We start from the raw sequence: 22,823 nt of genomic DNA on the forward strand, positions 1-22,823 counted from the left end.
AGCAAAGTGAGTTTCACGTTTTCTAAAAAGAAAAATAATGTGATACTTCAACAGGGGCCAAAGAGCTAAAGTGATTGAGAAATAGTCCAAATATTTTACATTAGATTAGCACAGTGGGATCAAGTTGGCTGCAATATACAATGGAAAAAGGGTGTGACATACTTTTATGTGGGAAGACAGAGAATCAAGAGAAATAATAGGAAATGAGAAAAACATCCCTGTAGTTTATCACAAACAAATAGTAAGAGGAGGAACAATGATTAATCTTAACCATCTTTTGAAAATAGATGATAAGTGAAAGATAGTTTTATTGTTACAAAGGATAAATGGTGAGGATTGTTATTAATGGTTAAAATTCTTATTAGGTAGGTTAGCTAATATTTATAAAAAAATATATTTGATGATATTTTGAGCCTTTAACTTTAAATATATTTGATAATATTACAAAGGATGTTTTAAGTTTGAATAAACTAGAATTTTCTCAAAAAAAAAAAAAAAAAGCAGAGAAGCCATTAAACATTTTTTTTTGATACATTAAGTCCATTTCTACAATTTTACCACTTTCTGGCAAGGATTAACCTTCATGGAAAAACTTGAATTTAGCATTGATTTAGAGTTTGGTTTAATTTCTAATTCAAATTACCTTTAGTATTTGCTCTACATTTTTCTACCTAAAAAACAATTTTCCTTCTTATTTCCCATCTCCTCAGGAGACTAACTATGGAATGTTACTCTGTTGAATGAGATAGGATGGAAAAGCAGCAGAAGAGTGAAGACAGTATGATGTGACATTCTGTAGAAAACTGGAGCTCAAACCAAACTGAGTTGAATGACTTGAACTTGATTTCCTGAGTTTTCTTCTGCATGCAATTGATAGACCTGTCTTCTTGGGAGCACCTTAAATCACCTTCTGATGTAGGGGAAATTGTCATTTAGTGTTTGAAACTGAAGGGACCTTTCATTGGCTCTGTCATCTGCCTTGGAAGGATATGAACATTACTTTAGAACTTGCTATGAAAGTCATGGGTGCACACTGTCAAAAACATAAATTGGGTCAGAGATTTATGATCATTTAAGACGATCTGTTCTAATAATCGATTTCTTTGATTTTATAAGCTTAGACAATTAGTCTGAAATATTTAAGCTCAAAATAATACTAATACATCAATTTAACCCATCAAACTAATTGAAATCTTCTCTCATTTTTGAGTGGAACTAAAATAGGGTGTCATAATATCTCATTGTTTGTAGACACAGATAATGATAAGCCACTCCAACATGATCAAAGGAAAAAGCACTGAACAAAATCTTCTTTTCTATGCTGTCAGATGATGGCTGTGTTTATCATAATATAGAAATGCCAAAATGAGACTTAAGAGCAATGTTGAACTTTCTGATGAGTGTTCCATGGCATTCAGAGTCTCATGCTTGCCTACACAGGTTTGACATGTCAGACTATGCCATCCGCTTCATATTCTTCCTCACACATCAGTGGCAGATTCTTCCACCTTCAAACCACACGGATTCAAAGAAAGATAAGCATGACAGGGACTTCTATAAGCTTCTTTGACCTTTGCAGTCAGATACTTCATCCATGAGAAGGTGCAGTTCATCCGCAGTTGATACATCATTGAGTGGCACAAGGAAGATGTGATTTGGTCGAGCTGGTGATTAGAATATTTTATGAACAGAATCCACAGCTTTTGGATTGATTCAGCAGGCAATGTGTGAAGTGCAGATGAGACTGTGTGTATGAGGGATGCAATTCTTTTAGGACAGCCAATTTGTCTGTGTCTTGACATTGAAGCAATTGGAAACTGTCCTAAAACCTTTGATTGATGTCTTACACCAATTCCTAAGGATGGCTTTCTTTTACACCTTAGATCTTTGCGAGAAGATGATTGGGACTTACGACTTTTTGTTATTATTATATATTTTTTATAAAGATTAAATGTACAATTAAGTCGTTGACCAATTAAATACAAAAGTTAAAATTGGACAAATTTAATATGCTTTTTGGCAACGTTGACATATGTGTCAAGATAAACTATTTTTTTTTGGACTCATTTAACTAAGTAATATATATATATATATATGTATATATATATATACATATATATATATATATATATACAGATTTAATTGAATGAGTTTGAAAAAAAGAAATAAAATAAAATAAAAGAATAATTGAGAATATTTTTATTATTTTAAAAATAATATTAAAAACTAACATTAGAATGCTGTTTGAGAAAAAGATTATATTAATTTGTTTTACAGAAATGACTTATATATATATATATATTTATATTTATATTCTTATTTACGGGTTTGAACGGGTAATGAGTGGAAGGCATCCCGCGAGGGTTCGAACCCGCAAGCTGACACCTGCAATTGCATCAAGTGTTTGCAGTAAACTCTCGATTAGTACAGATTTTAAAGCAGAACTCGAAAGAACGGTTCACAAGATCAGGCTGCGTGTGTCTCTTGGGACATCCATGCCGCCGCTACGCCGTTCACTGCCGTCTTCGTCCACGTCCCGCCGCACTGCATACGACGCCACTGCTCTTGCTCGGGACGGTGATGTCATTCTGTGTGTGTGTGTAGCCTGTGGCTATTAGATTCTTAACGCAGGAATTGCGCCCCAAATTTAGTTCCTCGGTGAGTTACTTTCCCTGGCATACGATAAAATGTGGATTTTGATTGCTGATCGTTTCTAATGATTGCATTCTTTATCGATCGATGTGATGTTACGCAAAAGTAAAAGGGGATATAAGAGGGAATAGATAATGCAAGGACGTAATGGACTCCTCTGATTTCTTCATTCTTCAAACTTCGGGGTAATTTGGACATACTGAACCGAGTAGATGGTAGTGATGCTCATGAGCGTTGGGTTCCCAGACAATGGCTGGAGGCAGGTCCTTCATTCTCGTTCAAGCAGTCATTGGATGAACTAGGTAGTAGAAAATTTGGGCTGAATTTGACTCTGTTGCCAACAAAATTAAGAATGTACTATGTTACTCTAAATTCATAGATTTGATACTATTTTGTCGATAGATACCGTCGTGGGCCTGCAAGCATTCAGAAATATAGACACATGTTAATAAGCATTGGTAAATATTCGAGAAAGGGTAGATATCTAATAACCAGAATGTGTCTGAACTTAATGACCAGGAAAAGAGTTTTGTTCTTGCAGCGTTCATTTCAATAGATGTGACATTGTGATTTATTGGCTCATTTTCTAGTAACTTAAATTATTTGGTGTTTATCTTATGCTCTCTTGAAATCTTAACTTTTTTTCTCAGTAATATATAGATTTGATGCCTTGTTAAACTCTCAATGGACATGACACTATACTACATGAATCTGGGATTGAAATTGTATGAACTCACTACTGCACCCGGGTGCAGTGGGGTGCTTCATAGAGCAATCTTAACTTACCGACAAAGATGTATACTTCCACAATTTGTATGGGCTAGTGCTCATGCTAAACTTTTTTGGTGTGTGCTTGCTTTATTAGGTTTCCCTATATGCAAAAGATAACAGGTGGTATGAACACACACAAGTGACAGGGGGAAAGTCTCAAGAGGGTGCAAGGTATGTTGCCTGCAATAAGATACTAGACAGAAGGGGAAAGTCTCAAGAGGGTGCAAGATATGGAGCCTGCAATGAAGATCCTAAGTTTGATGTATTGCAGCTTCATCTTGTTGATGATGCCTGACATGAGACGACATAAAGGGTGATGGGATAGGAGATTTGGGGAACACAGTAGGTAATGATGATAGAGAAAGAAAGGCTAACATAGAGAGAGGATGCAATAAAACACTCGATGATTTGTAGAAATCTGAACTTAACAATGAAAGAACAAGTGTTGCAAGTTCAAACGTATACTGATTTCATCGAGGGAGAGAGACATTGAACCACCATTTTGATCAGCTGGAGTTGGTGAGATGTTGATCCACAAGCCTGTGCTGCAAGTGGGCTCCAAAAATGTTAGGGTTTCAATGGAGGTTGCTGATGATTAGGCTATTCTGAGGAAGAGAGGGGAGAAGGTTAAATAGTTAGTCCTAAGACTTGCTTTGAGTCCTCCGACTTACATCGAGGGGAACTCTTGACATCACACTGCACACACGTTATGTGGGAAAACTAAAGCTTTCATTTATATAATAATTCTTTGTCCCGTTTTATAGGACCCAATTAAAAGAAGAAAAGGAGAAAAATAATAAGAAGAAAATACAATCATATCAAAGCTAATCAAATAAATTGTGGTTTCTTTCTTTCTGGAAGATATGTTTGACCATACATGGACGATAATTGGTTTTGGCAGCTCTCCTATTTAGTTGCAATGCATGAAGATGGTTGATGAATGACCTTCCACATAGTTGCTGAAGCCTTGCATGAGAAGTAGAGAGCGGACTACAGCCAAGAATGACTTGCCAACAAGCTGAAGCGTAGGACTTCTACATTAAGATATTGGCAACTCATTCTTGGCTTTATTCCACTCTCTGCATCTTCATGTCACGCTTGCAGACCAGTCTGTTGAACAATCATTCAATCTATGCTTTCTTGAACGACTCATTGCCTCTAATTTTGTTCTTCTGGTTTCTATGTGGTATTTCTGTTTGTATATATAGGCAGTACTTTACATATTCTTACATGGACTCATTAGATAATTGAGAACTGGACTGGTTTCTGCTGAAGAAATTCCTCAAGGAATATATTCCTTGCACTGACAGTGCTGCAACATGTGAAGGCATCTAAATTATAAAAGTCAAACATCTGCTTTGGGTTCAATTTGCTGTGGGTTTATAATAGTCACATTTAAAGAAGATTAACTAAAGGGTTATGGAGGTTATAAGTTATAACTGTTATACTACTTACATAGTGAGTGGTCATCCTGGAATGTTTATCCGTTTGTCAATTGTTGCAAGAATAAGAATTGATTTGATGTGAGCCAAACATGAAGGGTCTTATTCTTGGCATCTAATCTGGTAAAGGATTCTTTCAGGAGATTTGAGATTGGTCAATGCATTCATCTTGAGGAGAATGAGTTCCTGTTGATTTGATAGGCTTAGATTGCATTGTTTCTCATTTTGGCTTATGAACCTTCTACACTTAGTTATTGTTGTATTAGACGTTGAGACACTTTCTTATTCTGTGGATATTATATATATGTCCTTCTGGTATAGCTAAACTGACAAAAAAGGAGGTCTAGTCATGGTTAAACATAACTGTATTGTTCTTATTAGTTCAGGAAATTTCAATTCTTATTTTAATAACATAAATTTGTGCTTTCCGAGCCTTTTTAATCATACATTCACATCTATATATCAAAGAAGTGGTTTTCATGTTTGAGACTATTTGAGCCTGTGACACTCACTTTAATTACTTGATTGTTGAGGCTATTTGAGGCAACTAATAATCCATTTCTACCACTTGTTTACCTTTTATGTGGGAATCCCCATTGGTAAATGATGATTTTTGTATTCATGACGATTTTCATATAAACTAGTCTTTTGGACTATGCTCATTGCGGATTCCATTTCAAAGGTCATATTTTGATCAATGATTTGAATCTCAGTCCAACGCTGGTTTTCGTAATCTGCTAGCTCAATACCGTATTGGTATAATAGGTAGTGTATTGCCCATAAAGTTCGTGTTCATAAAAAAGAAACAATAAATATCGGTGGATACTGTATTAACCAGTATTTGAGTCCATACTTTTGATACCTGTATCTAAGTGAAGTATATGTCTTTTATCGGAGAAGCTATTTGTTGGAAAGTGATATTGAATCATGAAACTCATCCCAGATACTTAGATATTTTGATATAAAAATCTTTACTAATATTTCAAATGTGAGCATTATGGGGTAATGTATTGTCTAATAGTCAATATGCTTTCAACACCATTGCAGAAAATATGTTATTAATTTTAGCCATAGTTGGGTCATTACAACTTTTGTTGTAGTAGTTACTTCTAGACTCCAGCTTTGTCACATATTTCATATATCATATTAGATAGATATCATATTTATGAAGTACTATTTACTTTCATGATGTCTTGATGGTGAAATGATCGACACATGAGACTCAAAATCTCATGCTAAAGAGTGTGGACATTCTAAGTCCCATCAGGGCATAATATTGAGAATGCTAATTGAATAAACAATTTAATAATAGATTTTAGATCTAATCAATGTTGATATATCAAGTATCAAGGTTTGCCTTACTGGTTTGAACTAGAAAAATGACAAAAAAATATATCTCCAAAAATACCTAAAAATAGAAAAAACATAGATTAAGATTTTTAAGCTGAAAATAAATATAAATTTTGTATAATTTTAACAAAAATATTCTAAATTAGGAAAGAAAGTGACACCAGGGTTTTTAATATTGTTCCATACCACACGTACCGGGCGGTACCTACTAGTCCGCCAGCTGACCGACACGCAGACCGCCTGCTACCAGGCGGTATTAGCCTGGCTACGGCGAGGAAGAAGAGAGAATTCAAAGAAGAAGGAGAAGCATTAAAGAAGAGGGAGAAGCATTGAGAAAGAGGGAGAAGCATCGAGAAAGAGGACCGTGGAGTCACCAATGCGTCGTCACCAGTGTCTCAATGAACCTGAGCCCATCAAACCTCGGTGCAAACTTATCTTCCATGCCCTTTCTCGATCCCGATCTGGCGCCTCCCTCCCTCGACGATCCCGATCCAAGAGGTAACGACGAAGAGAGTCGTACCTCTTTGGAGGAGGAGCTAGAGGCACGGGGATCAGGAGATGCAGCGGTGAGAGCAATAGAAGAGGTGACCGTGAGGAAGGCAGCGAAGACCTCAACCTTCTTCATCTCCGAACAGTCTCCTTCATCCACTGTCACCGCACGAAGAACCTTTTGATGTCGTCTTTCTTCTCCTCACCACCTTGGCGTCGAAGGTCGCATATGAGGCGACGAGGAGAAGAAGGACAAGGCGACGATGATGAGGCTACTACTTGGTAATCTTCTTTATATATATTTTTATATAAAAAGATATATATTTTATATCTTTTTTTATATATTAATTACATATATATTTATATATTTAGTATCGCTCAGTACTAAAATTGATTTTTATATTTTTTCTAAGCATATCGCTCGGTACGTCGTACCGTACCGAGCAAGCAAATCTCGGTACACCAATATGGTACGAAATTTCAATCCTCGAGTGACATCTTTTTTGGGCTTTGAGGAGCAGCTTTGTGGTACGTTCCGGATCATCCTTCCATTGATATTGAATTATCTATAAAGAAATGAGTTAAACTGTTAGATTACAAGTTGAACTTTAAGATTCAAATGAATCAAATATAAATGGATCGATCAATGAATATACATAGTTCTACTACCAAAAAAGAATGATAAGGCTCTATGGGCAATGGATCGGGGTCCTCGATCCTATGTATATGTATATCAATTTGATATGTTTATTAGACCCAATCTTAAAATTGATCCCATAACATAGTATACTGATACATGATACATTGTATGCTATTAATGCATCAATGTGATGATGGTCGTAGTTTGATCATTGTGAATCACATGTATTCGAGGCGACTCCTAAGGCAAGTACGATCATGGCATGTATTGTTGTAGAGGTTGGAGAATACCATAACTTATATTTTCATCATTGATCTACTACTCTATATCATAAGGTCGATTACTGTACTGTTTCTCTGAGAAAAATAATTATCATTATACTGATGTTGGCAGTAAAATTCTCCATAATATGATGGCTAGGAATATGATGAGCTCCACTTTATGTCTACGCCGTGTAGGCTCTATCGTATCTGCTCAGAATCATCCACTTCCTTTTCCTTCCCTTTCCCAATATAAACTTGACTAGTACCTCATCAAGTTGTATAATTTGAATATTGGGTGGCATACGTAAAATACTACTCCTCGGTCCATTGACCACCTTCAAAATGTATAGACAGGACCATCGACTCTCAGGCGTTGTCGCCATCATTGGTTGAGGCACTACTATCCACGTTGCTGCCATAACATTAAAAAACTTAAATAAACTCTAATTAGCCCTATTTTACTATTATAAATATGTCAAACACTACAGGAGGCATTAAATACATAAATTTGTTGCAATATAGGTCAAATTATGATAAAATAATATTAAATATACTAATCACAACATTAACATAGTTAATTAAGTGCAAATGAGAGAGTGAGGAAAGTATGTGAGTGAGAAAGAGATTGAGAGAGTAGAAGAGTTAGAGAGAGCGAAAGGGGAATGAATGAGAGAGTAGAAAGAGGTTTTTAGTTCAAACAGATGAATCCTGGCACCCATCGGTATTGATCGAAATTCGATTGTTCTGCTCGGTATAGACCCCGTATCGGGTGATACAAGGTCATATAACACTAACCACCCGAGACAGGGTGGTCCGTATACCGGTCTCCTGTCGGACTAACACATACTTCCCGTATCGGATGGTATACCACGTCATGACAAACATTGCCAAGTATCTGATCTCTTGATATGAAGTAATTCTACAATCTCCACAATCAAAGTCTGGCCTGTTAAAATTGAAATAGGTTCTCTAGGGTGTTACAAAATCTTGGCGATCTTTCTATCTAATGAATCAGGAATTTATATAGTAGTTGTCCGTCTCGGACCCACCCTTTAGGTATATGATTCAAGAGGAATCACAAGGGTGGATTGATAAGTTGGCACATGTTGCATTTAACCTTGTGTTACTTCTGTGATAATTTTGGTCTTGCTCTGGATGTGCAAAAAAATATCTTTTTTTTCTTTAAAAGTCTAGAGAATTCAATAAGCTTCATTTGGAGAGTAATAACCACATGAACAATATAAGATGAGTTCAAACTTGGGAAATGATCTAGACGGATTTCTACCAAAGAGTCACATTCATCTCACAGCAGAATGTTTGTAATTGAAAATCTGATTGTTACTTTACACATATACCTAATACTTATAATCTGTAAATTTACAAGAAAGCTTTTGGTACCATGGATCAATTCCCTGATCGAAGGTACATGTATATTTCTTATGATAGTTTAAATGGAGAGTTGCATGTTCCTGGTTGTATAAGTAAATGAGATTATTAAAAGAATAGGCATTCTTTGTGGAATAATGTTGTGAAGAATAATTGAGATAAATATGATGAAATGAGTAAGTGATGTTAAACAAAAAGATTCAATATTTTTTTCAAAAGAGAATATAAATAAAGAATTATTTTGTACATTAGGTTGGATAGAGGTAGCACTATATGACTATAGCATGAGGGGATGATATTTTGGGAGTTCAAACACTCAAATTAGGCATTATGATACATAATGAGCTAGAAAAGAAACAGCAAACTTTTGATGTAGCATAGTGAGAAAAAGACCAATTTTTTTATTAGGCATTATGATACAAATGATTCTTGTAGGTGACTAAAAAGAATCAAGATAAATGCTCTTTTTTTTTTGTTAATGTTGTGATTATCATAGTAGAAGCCATAATATTATGATTTTTATGCAAGTTGTACAAGGGGATTACCAAATGATTACCCCTATGTTGCTCTTACACCAGTTGGTAGAAAGCTATCACAGTGTCAATACTGGTCAGACTAGTAAATAGTGTTTGTACCATGGTATTAGGTTTCTTGGTTGTACTTGCTCGTGTGACATCTTATAGTTTTTCAATGTGGTTATTTAATGTATACATTTCCTTAAAAAGGTTATCTTCATATCATGTATGCTCTAATTACAAATGGTTGAACTCCTAAAAAGCTCCTGGCCCCCCAGTCTAATGTCATGGACTTGGCTAAAATACCTGATAATAAACGACCAAATTGTAACCTCATGAGGGCTAACAAAGAGACCTACAGAGAAAGCGACATCTTATAGTTTTTCAATGTGGTTATTTAATGTCTGTATTTCCTTAAAAAGTTTTATCTTTCATATCATGTATGCTCTAATTACAAATGGCTGAACTTCTAAAGAAGCTCCTGACCCCCCTTGTCTAATGTCATGGACTTGGCTAAAATTGCACCCTAATGGCACCTGATAATGAATGACCTAATTGTAACCTCATGAGGTCTAACAAAGAGACCTACAGAGAAAACAATGGTTTGTCGAAAAACATGTGGGTAAGCAATTGAACAACAGGAACTTTGTTAAAAAAATGTTTACTACAGGGTGATATAATCACAGTAAGATTGCTTCTTTGTTTTAGGTGTAAAGGTTCAAGAGTCATGAAGATAACATCTCTTCGTTCCAGGCTCAGTTAGCAGAGTCTCATATATCAAATTGCTCTTTATATTTTCTTTTCTGTTTACAAAATAATTGGTGATCTTTGTGAAACTTTGGGTTTGATTTTGGAAAAAGAAAAGGAAAGTCATGACTCAACTTCTTCCATCCAGTCCAAATCCAAATTGTTATATATCTAGACAACATCCAGAATTTTTATCCAATTGAGAAGAACGGACACCATTAGTTGAATTAACCTAAACTGCCCTACACTCTCCTCTCTACTCTAAGATGATCTCAGGCAGTAGGACATTTCCATTTGCACAACAGCTATCTTTCTTCCCACACTGTTTCCTGTAACTATTACAACACCCACCGATCATTCTCCTTTCTATGATCCCCTGTGAAGATGAACAACCTTGTTGTTCTTTCCCACACACATGCCGGTGAGTAATGCAACAATCACCATGCTTTTCCTTGTCTGTGCCTCTGCAAAATTTTGAGGAACTACAAATGACATGACTCTCACAGCAATTCTCCCTGATATCAGGCTTGTGGCTGCACGCAACATTCTTGCTTGTATTCTCTTTGAGCAATCCATCTCCATGTTGCACCTTCCCATCAGTTATCAAGATTGAATGTTCCTGAGTTGCATTTGCTTTGTCTGCCACTGACTCATGACAGCAATGAGAAGCAATTGATGATTCAATTTGACTGTCTTGATTCATGCAGTTCTCATGTGTCTTTTCTTTGTCTCCCTTCTCATGCTCATGGCAACTATGCCCATGTTTGCAACTCTGTGATTGTTCATGACTGCCAGGCAATTTGTGTTCATGCCTTGCACAATGTTTCTTGTTCTTGTCTTTTGACTGCAAAAGCATCATGCTGTTTAAGATGACTAGAAGGCATGTGCCAACATCAGCTAGGACAGCTGCCCAAAGAAGTGGATGGCCAGCAAAGGCAAATGCAAGGACTACCACTTTAGTTATCACCGAGAAGAAAATATTCTGAATGATGGTAAAATATGTCTTCCTGGCCAGTCTGATAGCTTTTGGGACCTTGGAGATGTCATTTGACATTAAGGTTATATGACTGGTCTCCTTTGCAACTGCTGAACCTGATATGCCCATTGAGATCCCAACATCTGCCATGGCCAGTGAAGGTGCATCATTCATCCCATCTCCAATCATTGCTATAGAACCTTCTCCGGCCTTTAGATCTCCAATAATTCTTACCTTGTCCTCTGGTAGAAGCTCTGCATGAATTATTTCTATGGCATGCCCTAGCTGTAATTAAGTATTAGAAAGAGCAAAATTTGTTCTAAAGTCTTAAGTAGTTGCTTAAAAAAAAAAATCTTGCTTGCTTTTGATTTTTTATTAGTTTACCTGGTTCTGGGCATGGATGGCTGCCTCATTGCTGTCTCCTGTAAGCATTGCACATTTAATTCCCAGTGATTTTAGTGCCTTTAGTGCTTGTGCAGCACCAGCCCGGCAGGTATCAGACAGAGTGAAAATTCCAATTGGAATCATGTCCAAGAATATATATCCATAGTTGATTCCTTCCATGCCCTCCACGTTTGGAACTGAAACATCCAAACACAAAAACCTTAGAAAATCTTTGAAGTAATCACTGTATCCTTCTGCTAATCATGAAATAAAGGAGATGGTCTATAGAAAAAGTAAAATAAAAATTTTATACTGGAAGCTCTGTTGGTTTCTATGTTGATACCTTTTATAAATTGTATCAGTAAGATCTTTGCTAACACAAACATCCGATAAAATCTAAGTCATGCTGCAAAACTTTGGGAGTGATACAATGTGACCTACACAACCCTTAAGGCAAACAATTGATGGGATATATCTTCTTACCTGTCTTGCATGTGGCCCTTGATGCAATTCTCTTATTCCCTATGTAGATGTTTTTTCCATCTATTTCTCCATGGATTCCTTCTCCTGGGTAAATGTGAAACTCCCTTACATTCTCTGGTTTTGGTTTGATAGAATTTGATTTAGCATAATCTACCAATGCGGATGCCATTGGGTGGCTTGATTTGCTTTCAATGCTTGAAACCCTGTAGAGTTAACACATCATCAGTTCATCTCTTATAACATGCAGAAGCTCATCTTTAAGGATGAGCCAAATGTTGCAAAAGAGCAAGCTTTATCATCACTTTGTTGCCTTTTATTTGAGAACATCTTTATTTACATTTCAATTCTTGCATGTATGTGTTAGTTTTCCTTCTACCGATTTTATGAAGATCTCTGTGTCCATTAACAGATTAATGTATTCGGAAAACAAAGCCTTGCTGTAATTGATGTTTTACCAGTAAAGTAGTGTGTGCAGGGAGACGTTGCTGCTAATCGAGCGGAAATCCATGACAGTGAACTCTCCTTTGGTTAGTGTCCCTGTCTTGTCAAATGCCACCACTGTTATGCCAGCCAGGTTTTCAAGAACATCTCCTCCTTTGATAAAGAGTCCTGCCCTGGCTGCTCTCAACAGTGCACAAAATGTTGCAACGGGTGTGGATAGCACCAATGCACAGGGACATGCACTCACAAGCAGGACAAGTGCCAACCTGAACCATCTTTTAGTATCATTAACTCTCATTAGCATTGGAACTGCTGCAACCCCTGCTGCTATTGTCACCACAGCTGCATTGGTAGTAGGTAAAGATGAGGCAGAGATCATAAGATGCACAAGTGATTACTTCATATTTCATTGCCTTCCTTTAAGTTGATGAAGTGTTTCCTCATTTATTTTCTAGCAATGGAGAAATCTTGCTGAGAGGATCTTCAACTAATGGCCTACTAACCTGGTGTGTAGTACTTTGCACAGGAGTCTATCAATGTCTGGGTCTTGGATCTGCGGTTTTGAGCTTCTTCGACTAATCTTGCCATTCTAGCAACTGCAGATTGCTCAGCTAAAGCAGTTGTGCGCACACTAATATAACCTGCATTGTCTCTTGCAGGTCATCGGTGGTCAAATAGTTAGTTGAAGAAGCATGACAAAAGTATTGTACCATCTATGTTTAGTGTGCCAGCCCAAACTGGTGATTGCGGCTGCTTGACGACAGGGAAGGACTCTCCTGTGAGGCTACTCTCATCAACTTCACTCTGCCCTTCAACCACAACTCCATCGATTGGGATCACTTCTCCAGCTTTAACTGCCAGAATTGTGTTGGTCTTCACGTCTTGAGCATCCACTACTTCGCCTGTTTCCGCTAGAATGGCCTTTTGTGGTGCCATCCTCATCAGCGTTGACATCCCAGCGGTGGCCTGGAGGTTAGAAATTTAGCTGTTTTGTTCTGAAACTTACCATCCCAAAGTACATGTCTAATAATTTTGCCCCATGAACATTGTTGTTTGTCTTACAACCACTGTTCTAGTGTTCCCTAAGATTTCGCTTTTCCTTTCTTTTTGAGGTCTACATCTCCCTTGAGATGATCAACAAAAAAATTATATAAAAGAAAAAATGAAGAAAAAAAAAGTGCATTCATGGGCTATCAAATTGTTCATCGAGATTACATGGACCAAAATAGCTCTTTTTAGTGCTTGAGTTAGCAAAAGTCTATGGAGATACTATTAACATGTTTCACTCTATAATAGCTTCTTTATCTTTTAGTATTCCAAGTCTGTGTCATTGTGCCAGAGGTTTTAGCTGATTCTGACTCTTATTTTTTTCTTTCCAGGTAACTTAGGTTCAAACAAGTTTCATAAGTTCCTTTGGCAGGCTCATATATTGTTCAGTGATGACACAGGAAGCATTTTGTGGTCAGTGTCTCCAAACCTCTCAAGTAGTCCCCAAACTTGCACCATACTTTCACTGCAAATCTATACATTCACTTGATTGCATTGAATGTGTAGAAAAGTATTGGAGTATATCAGACTCCAGCCAGATGGTTTTGATGAACTGTATCTGACTGGTAGCTTTTCTGTTTGCCCTACCATCTTCTTTTCATCCTGCATCTCATCCATAGGTCTATATTGGTAAATGACCCAATAAATGGTGTGGGGTTGGGTTTCCTACTATGTCACTTCTGACCCAGCACCACAAAATCCTCGAATTGTGTGCCCACAGTCACATTAGGATGATATATATATATATATATATATATATAGAGAGAGAGAGAGAGAGAGAGAGAGAGAGAGGTGGTACCTTGAGGCTGGATATTGACTCCAGCCATTCAGCAACTGCGAAGAGAAGCACAATGAAGCCTGCTTCTGTGTAGTCCTCAAGCGCAACCGCTCCACCCACTGCCAAACAACAAATGACAAAAGCATCAGCAATGGAACTCCAATTCTACCAATAACATGCATCACCAACACCAAACTGCACAAAACAATCAAGGTCACAGTGCATCCATCAGCTCTGCTTGTTCCAAATCTCCATCACAGTAACCAGAGATTCACATTGCCAAACTCATACCAAGCTTATACATACCTCATCCAGACATGAGGGAAGAAGAAAATAATTCTTCATCAATGACACATCTCTACATATTGCTTATATGAAGCTTTTCAGGAGTTTGCTGCTCTACCTGCAACCAGCAGCAAAATGTTGGTGTCGAGAGTGCATGTTCGAATGGCCGCAACGCTTCTCAGCACAATCGGCGGCAGGCCAGCCACCACGGCAGCAATTGCCAGCCATTTCAGCGGGTGGAAGAAGTGTTTGAACATGGAAGCTGAGAGCAGCAATCCAGAGGCCAGTATGTATGGACTTGGCCATTTCTTGACGATTGCATCAGTTCCATATGCTCGAACGGTAGCTTCAAGCCTCGCCTGGTTCAATGCCTTAACTGATGAAGCCAAGAGAATAGAGTGTAAAGAAACTTTGATAGATCCTTCTGCAGCAGTTTGATTGAGGTCAGTGGTCCTAAAGGTAACTTGATGAATGATGTATCAGATCATCATCTCTTGCATTTCAAACTTTGGAAGGTAGAAGTATAATTCACATGGAAAAGTTCTTGTTATTGTTGTTGCGGACAGTAAGTAGACGTTTGTTCATGCACAACTAACAACACTTTCTCTGGTGCTCAGATATGCCTACTTACCGATCTGAAGCTGCGAGATAATGAGGCTGTCATGGATTACAATGACCATCTTCGATGGAACGATGACCGAAACTTTCTGAATCCCATCCAATGAGCTCAAGATGTTCTCGATCAGCGGGACCTCGGAGGGGCAGCAGAGCCCCAGAACCTCAAAATAGCTCTTCTGATGTCTCACTTCTTTGCTTCTCTTGGGACTGCCTTGTTCTTCCATTTCCAAGATCTCTCTTTTCACACCTTAAAACGATAAGACATGTTATGTAGACACTCACTCCAATTAAGATGCTATCAAGCTCCAATATCTGATGTTTGCAGTACTTACATCTACATTTCTGATGCTTACAGTGTGTGTAAGTGGAAAAAAAAAGAAAGCCAGAAGAAAGAGGAAGAGGATGATGAACCGGTGCATGCAGAAGAATAACCAGTTTCTCATCTGCAGAACTCAAAGTGAAACATCATGTGGCAGGAGGTAATATACTTGCACTAACTCAAGCAATTAGTTTCATCTACTTATACTTTGCATAAAACATCATTGTTGTGTGTGTATATGCTTAGAGAGACAGAGAAAGTTCAGTTTAAGAAACAAAGTGGACATTACATATGAACTTAAACATCACATTTAGAAGAGGAGGCTTAATCTTCTTCTGAGGTTCCTAATGCAAGATTGTATGCACGTAGAGAGGATGCAGCCGCAGAAGAACCAATTCAAAAGATCTGAGAAATCTGAGGCTGCTAATGAAGAATTGGAGAGCAAAGGAAATGCATTTTGTACCTAACGAATGAGGAGCAAAACCTCCTATTGCTTGTGCCAATGGGAAGAAGAGGATTGGGGTGATTTAAGAAGGCAATGCCTTGCCATAAGGTGGTGGGCAGGCAGGAAAAGGTAGCAAAATGGAGCATGATTTGGTTGATGACTTGGTGGGCACCATCAAACATTTCCTACTGTTGTTTTCTCTTGTGAGCCAAGGAGGATTCCATGTTCTTTATTCTTGCATGATGCCGAAGATAATAAGTTTGTTCTACGGTACCTTCGCATTGGCCTCCATTGCTTGAGAACCAAAAGATGATTTCTTCATGTATATATATATATATATATATATATATATATATATATATATATATATATATATATATATATATATATATATATATAAAATTAATACGACAACAACATATCAATCAACAAAGATTGGCTCAAAATATTTTTGAACTTTTTATTATCGTATGGCACAATCCTAATATTAAGAGCATATCAAGAGAACAAATAAGAGACGTAAACTAAAGTATCAAGCTATAAGAGTTAGAGAATGAAAGATAAATAAAAAGGTAAAACAATGGCATAATATATTAAGTTATTAAAGAATGAAAAATTCCTCGTGAATCAATGATATGGAAAGGGCATAACATATTAACTATTGCAAAGAGAATAATTCCTCGTGAATAATTCATACCGAAAGCTCACCAAAGGAATGACTAATTTAGACTTTCCAAGTTCAAGCAAATGTTACGAGTCTATCACTGTTCTCGCCGAGCTTTCTTTCCCATCTTGAAAACCGTTTTCACCTCTTTGCATGCCATGAGTTGCAACAGTCTTATTAATATATCTATTGAGATAAATTCTTTACATTCATATTGATGACAAAACATGATATAGATACATATATCCAAGAATTTTAAATTGTTTGAGAGTCTTCTTATAGGTAGAAATGCATGTAAAGGTTTCAGAGACAAGCCTTTGAGGTAGGATGATCGATGCAGCTCGGTTGTCGAATTTTGATAGGCTCATGTCTTTATTTTCTTTTTTACTTTTAATTTTTTTTAGTGGAGAAAATCATGCATGGGTTCTCTCAACATTGTATCCAAAACTGGCCTTATCTCATCCAATTCTGTCAAGCATTTGTTCATTCATTTCTGGAAGATGTTGGCAAAGAAAGGAATGTGACAAACATAACTTGCAGAATTCATGAAATCATGTTTCTAATTATGTTGTTCATGCTCTTCAAATTTGGCTCCACAATGGCACAAAAGTCACAAAGGAGAAGTGTTCTTTTCAGCTCAAATTTGAAAGCAGTTCTGAGTCCATTGGTTTTGTCATTCCACTTTAAACACACATTCTCTCACCAATTTTTGTTCAAGAAAAAACTGTTTATATCTGCATATATTTTTCAGATATCTTATATAAACTTACAAAACATTAAAAAAAAATATTTGCTGATAATTTTCGAAGACGACAACAATTAAGGATTTGAGATTTCATCCTATGAACTTTTCCAAGATGATAGGTAATTTACCTGATAAGATTTGGATCGTTATTTTTACATAGATATTGTGTATTTATCAGAGATAGATATTCTAAGAAAGAGAATTGTTGTGTTAAAAGTGAATTGGTTAGTGGAAAGGCTTGAAGGACACACCATGAAGGATAACATTAATAACAATGGATAGGAAAAGTGATTCTCCAAATCTGCTCTATGAAATGCACATTAAACAAAAAAAAAGGCATAATTTATCTTGAAGTTGTTTTGAAATAACAAGATTAGTGCAGTACCACTAATGTGATATTTTGATGAGAGAGAGAGAGAGGATTTGATGTGATCCAATTCTTTCAAGGTATCCTAAAACAGATTGGGCAGCAGTGGGATGCACATATTGCCACTAGAATTCAGCAAATTATGGCATACATATATAGTTTAATGATACATAATGTGTTATGAATTATTTGTGAGTTAATTGCAGAAACATAGATTAAAGCATGGCATGGTAAGCACCCACAACAGGTTTTATCTATCTTCAACCATAAATTTCTCACAAAGGATTTCCTATCCACTGCAAATTGCAAGCTAAAATCTTAATAGTTTAGTTCCTGCTTTCCAAGAACATACATACATACATCTCATCCTTAATCAACATTCTCTTTCTTGTGAGATTGTCTAAGCCCCATGGAGTCAGATGATTCTGCCAACCAATAATGTTCTGCTATTGCTTGATCCATTCATGACTTTAGTTGATAAAGGAAGGGCCACTGCTTACACAACTAATGCTAGGGTTAGGTTTCTTTCTCATCTTAGCCTTTTTGGAATGCACTAGAAATTTAGCTTTTTCTATTATAATGTTCTGCAATTTTGTTTATTGAGAAGTCCTCCCTAAAAGGTTAATATGAAGGATTAGTTGGCAAATAAAATAATGAAGGATAAACTAATTAAAATTATATCCATCATCCTGCAAAGAATGGCAACAAGAAGGCATAGTGGTGCACCAAAAGGCAACCATGGACTCCAAAGTGGAGCTTTCCACAAAAGAATAAACATGGTGTTCAGTGAAAGCTAATATTCTAGAGCACCAAAATGTCATTCTTAGTGGAATCAATTCCAAGAGAATACCTATTGCCTTGTGAGTGCATTGCATTGAGAGCATATACTAAGCTTGCAACATGTAAATAGATTTTGGTTCCATATTTTATTATGATTCTTGGTATCAGAGCATCAGAAAATATGATGGCCATATGTTTGGTGGCCTCATACAGGTCAATAAAAATGTGGAAGATTTAGCAGAGGATATATTCCTGTGAGGATTCACCACATTGTTAGAATATATATTAGGTTCTTTTATCACCTTAAGCTTTTGAATTTATTAGCCACCAAATCAAATCTTTATGATAGTATTAAGTAGATCAATCATGTATTTGTATTATTTTTCAGACTAATTACATATTACCTTGTAGTTCGTTACCTTTAGTATTTTGGTTCTTACACTTTAAAAAGGTACATCGGTATTTCTATAATTACAAAGGTGAAACATTTAACTTTATTTCTCCTCAAACCGTTGACTCTATTAATGAAATATATCGCACATGCTATCATAAATGATACTAAAAATAGGGATTAAAAATATAATTTCACTATTCTAAACGTCCAAAAGATATTAGTTTTACAGAAGGATAACTTATGTGAAAAGCTTTGCTATTCTTCCTTCGACTTCGCTATCCTCTTGGATGGTCTACCTAATGACGACATCAGTTGTGATCCTCATCTCCTGCATAGTCCCATTTTTCTTGTTTCACTATCCTCCTCGGACGGTTTACTCAATGGCGACATCCGTGGAGATGAGGATCGCCATCGACATCGCCATTAGGGAGGATAACGAAGCAGGCGAAATGAGATGATGCAAGAGATGAGGATCACTACCGACGTCGCCATTGGATAGACAATTCGGGAGGATAGTGAAGCAAGTTATCCTTCTATAAAATTAATATCTTTTAGATGATGAGGAGGATAGCAAAATAACATTTTTATCCCTATTTTTAGCACTATTTGTGCACACGTGCGGTATCTTCCGTTAGTAGTAAAGCCGACGGTATAATGAGAAATGAGGTTAAATATTTTATTTTTATAATCATAGATCATTATAGGGATGTCAATGTAATTTTTTAAAGTATAGAGATTGGGAAGCCCAACTATAAGGGGTAATATGTAATTAGTCCATATTTATTGATGATTGATTAAACATATTTTTAAAATCTATTCGCTTGCCATTCTTTCTTAATAGCTTGCCCTTTTCGAATTATTGATCACCAAATCAAGATACATAACTGTTTATAATAAACATTATCATGATGAAGCAAATTATAAAGCATCTATCAGGCAGATCATAAATCAAATCTGTGCAAAATCTTCAGCCTTTCATGCAGAAAAAGGTATTGGTTTCTGATGGACTGTTGCATCCTATTCTGAAATCATGATTCCATGGTGAAGTACGAGCAAAGCTTTGGAGGCTACCGATAGAGCCACATGCTGCATCCACCCCAATAATCTCCTTTACTTTTCAGCCTTCATGTTATCTTTGCCTTTGGATGGCTAATGGAGGATGATGGACAGGGCAAAGATGGATTGAGAAAGCTCATCGATTCTGATGTGAGCATGGGACTGATGCGAGCTTTAAGAGTAGCTTTATTAATTGCATTTTTTCTGAATGATGGCCACTCATATCAATCACAGTCCTCATTCCTTTTTGCATGAGTCATCAAGGATGTCAGACAACCATGAACAGCACTCATTCTCATCATATGTTATGTTAACAGTTGTGACTTCTTTTTTTATTTTAGATGGCTTCATTTGTGGCTGTTGATGCTTATATAGGAACTGGATTCTGTATCATCAGCTCCACTTGGGATTGGAGGTGGTCCTTGCAAAGCTGCTAATCCCCTGATGGCTGAAGCTGGGGAGCTACTGGAAGGGCTCAAGGCTGCTGAACACCTCCACCTATCTCACTGATAGATTGGATTGGAACAGACTCTTTGTCCATTTTTTGTGATATTTTATATCTATCTGACAAACTTCATGTGGTGAAAGCTAATGTTGTATGCCACTGGTTATCTTCTTATGGCAGATCTCTCACCTCATCCTTTTTGCACTCTGCAGAGGATCCATAGTTTTTCCTTTTTGTTCCTGATGATCTAACTTAATGCAAAGTTTAAAGTTTTCATTTTGATACAAAAAATATTCATTATATTATTATTATACCATATCGTGGAGTTGGATCAGCACTCATCATATAAACTATTATATCCTCAAATTCTGAAAGAAATTTGATCCACTTGTGCTGTCTTCCATTATTACTCACTATAACCCATCACCAATAGGTTAATCACAAAGGATCAGTCATAACACAGTGGAGAATTAATCATTGATTACAGCATAATATTTTTTTTCCATCTTCTCCTAATAGGGTCATGATTAATCCAACATTGGTTGGAGTGTTACAAAGTTGATGTCTAAAAAGGGGCTAAAGGTGACTCCTTTTGAGATCCATGCCGAAAGGATAAAACACTATATGATGCACTCCAGAGTGGAGGATTATTCTTTGCGGCTTAGAGAGCTGACACCAGTGATGACTGACTAATATGGACCTTATCATGGCAATCTAAGGAGTCCAACATAATCTTGATCTCAAAGCCAGTCTGCAGGATCATCCCCAAAATACACCTGCTTGTTGTTGGTTCTACTTTCTAACTCTTCTTGTACAGAACATGCATGTTGAAGTTTAGCAATGCAAAAAGTTTTCATAATGATATGATTATAGAATCAAAAAGTAAGTTATCATAAACATAGTTGTGTTTTGCAGTAAGCTCACAAGTAGTGGTTCTGCAACAGTTCAAAAAGATCAATACAAGCTTTAAGAACAATGATGCCAATAGAAAGCTTCAATGCTTTGGGTACAGTGGGGTGGAACCCAGGCAATTCAAACTTGCATGACAGTGACAAAAGAAAGGACAACAACATGTCTATCACAACAAGCCAAATGCTTTAAACTACTATGCAGATCCATAAATCCAGCTTTTTGCGTTCAAATGAGTCTGCTCCTTGCGATTGAAGATGTTTCAGCAGTAGAAGTATTCCATGAGCAGATAGATGAATGCAGTCAAGAGCAAAAAGAGGAGAAAGCTGTCATGTTCTGATGGACAAAAGAGCAATAATCCCATGCAGAAAAAGTAAAGACCTTAATCTTGTTCTCATCCTCAACCAGCCAAATTTTATGACAAGGGATTAGCTCATCAAAGTTTGCAAGATTGGATGGGCTTTTTGGTTGGCAAGCAATGTCTTCACATGTCACAAACAGTAGACCAATGAATGCATTCATTGTCAATTAGAGTTTGAGTTTGAGTTCTTTGGGGAGTTGACTGAACAGTGATCCTGTGAAAGGGGATATGGACCTGTGGATTCTGTAATTTGTTACATTTCGAGTGTTATTTTTTTCTTTTTATCATTGAACTATGTCGAGGATATTATTATTTCTCAGATTAATGATCATTATACATACGCATCTAATCGACAAGTCTAGTGATGAATATCCATCAAGATTAAAGGTTCCAACTCTCATCATCTAACTCTCATCATCTACTTTGTGTGCTCATTATTCCTTTTATCTTTTCGTCGATCGACTTTTCTAGTGGCGCTTGAGAAAAAGGTCATACATGTGTTTAGAAGTTTATAATCGAAATCGATATACTTGCATGATATCTTTGACATCATATGCATAAATGTTCAGGAATAATTTATGCTTTGTCAATATAATTGAGAGTCACTGATTTAATCGAATTCAAAATGAGTAAAAGAATATTTTTGATTACATGATGATTGATTATTGAGAATCGACATTTCGAAAGTTAAGATGATATGCAGGGGACAGACAATCGAGCAAGAAGAACAAAGTTGGATCTGCATAGACTGTGATTCAATGTACTACTAAATTTACCAAAAACTGGTACAATTCCTTGGGTTACACTTGTAATTACCTTAAATTTTATTCCCTCATCAAAGTAAAGATTCAAATTGACTCACGAAAATATAACAAGTGTAATATCATTAATATGGATCTAAGCATTCTAAGATAGTGGTTTAGGTTCAACAAATTAATGAATCAGTTATCCCATCAATTTAGATTCCGTCGATACCATAAAAACTAACCATTCATTGTCCCTTGAAAGCATAGAAAAGGAGTACAACACAATCTACCAGCTGCAGAAATTTGCCAAAAAAATATTTTGGAG

The 22,823-nt window shown here is 36.6% G+C and overlaps 1 protein-coding gene and 1 long non-coding RNA gene across 6 annotated transcripts; one reads left to right on the forward strand and one right to left on the reverse strand.

The window, feature by feature from the left end:
• Positions 1 to 10,283: 10,283 nt before the first annotated feature.
• Positions 10,284 to 16,047, reverse strand: LOC103985548 (putative inactive cadmium/zinc-transporting ATPase HMA3). 3 transcript variants are annotated; one of them, XM_065152393.1, is made up of 11 exons: positions 15,876 to 16,047; positions 15,600 to 15,710; positions 15,281 to 15,514; positions 14,768 to 15,025; positions 14,386 to 14,483; positions 13,250 to 13,505; positions 13,043 to 13,180; positions 12,554 to 12,881; positions 12,099 to 12,301; positions 11,616 to 11,812; positions 10,284 to 11,516 (listed from the first exon to the last, which is right to left on the reverse strand). In XM_065152393.1, the coding sequence occupies exons 1-11, from the start codon at positions 15,889 to 15,891 to the stop codon at positions 10,512 to 10,514; spliced, it is 2,844 nt and encodes a 947-aa protein (XP_065008465.1). In that variant the 5' UTR covers positions 15,892 to 16,047; the 3' UTR covers positions 10,284 to 10,511. The 3 variants fall into 3 exon arrangements, with proteins under 3 accessions (XP_065008465.1, XP_065008464.1, XP_018682101.2); XM_065152392.1 differs by having other exon boundaries at positions 14,768 to 15,073; XM_018826556.2 differs by lacking the exon at positions 15,600 to 15,710 and having other exon boundaries at positions 14,768 to 15,073.
• On the forward strand, positions 12,757 to 16,265 carry LOC135638876 (uncharacterized). Of its 3 annotated transcripts, none has more exons than XR_010496779.1 (6): positions 12,757 to 12,896; positions 12,995 to 13,045; positions 13,199 to 13,511; positions 13,919 to 15,164; positions 15,267 to 15,746; positions 15,956 to 16,265. It is a non-coding gene; the product is annotated as an uncharacterized LOC135638876 (long non-coding RNA). The 3 variants fall into 3 exon arrangements; XR_010496778.1 differs by having other exon boundaries at positions 13,919 to 15,108; XR_010496780.1 differs by having other exon boundaries at positions 13,919 to 15,092.
• The last annotated feature ends 6,558 nt before the right edge of the window (positions 16,266 to 22,823 follow it).

This window comes from Musa acuminata, chromosome BXJ3-5, assembly GCF_036884655.1.
Source record: "Musa acuminata AAA Group cultivar baxijiao chromosome BXJ3-5, Cavendish_Baxijiao_AAA, whole genome shotgun sequence".
Lineage (NCBI taxonomy): Eukaryota > Viridiplantae > Streptophyta > Magnoliopsida > Zingiberales > Musaceae > Musa > Musa acuminata.

Coding starts and splice junctions, on each gene's coding strand:
- LOC103985548 (XM_065152392.1), bottom strand. Junction 14,484..14,767: donor CATTTTGCTGCTGGTTGCAG/GTAGAGCAGCAA, acceptor GTTGTTTGGCAG/TGGGTGGAGCGGTTGCGCTT. Junction 12,302..12,553: donor CTGCACACACTACTTTACTG/GTAAAACATCAA, acceptor TTAACTCTACAG/GGTTTCAAGCATTGAAAGCA.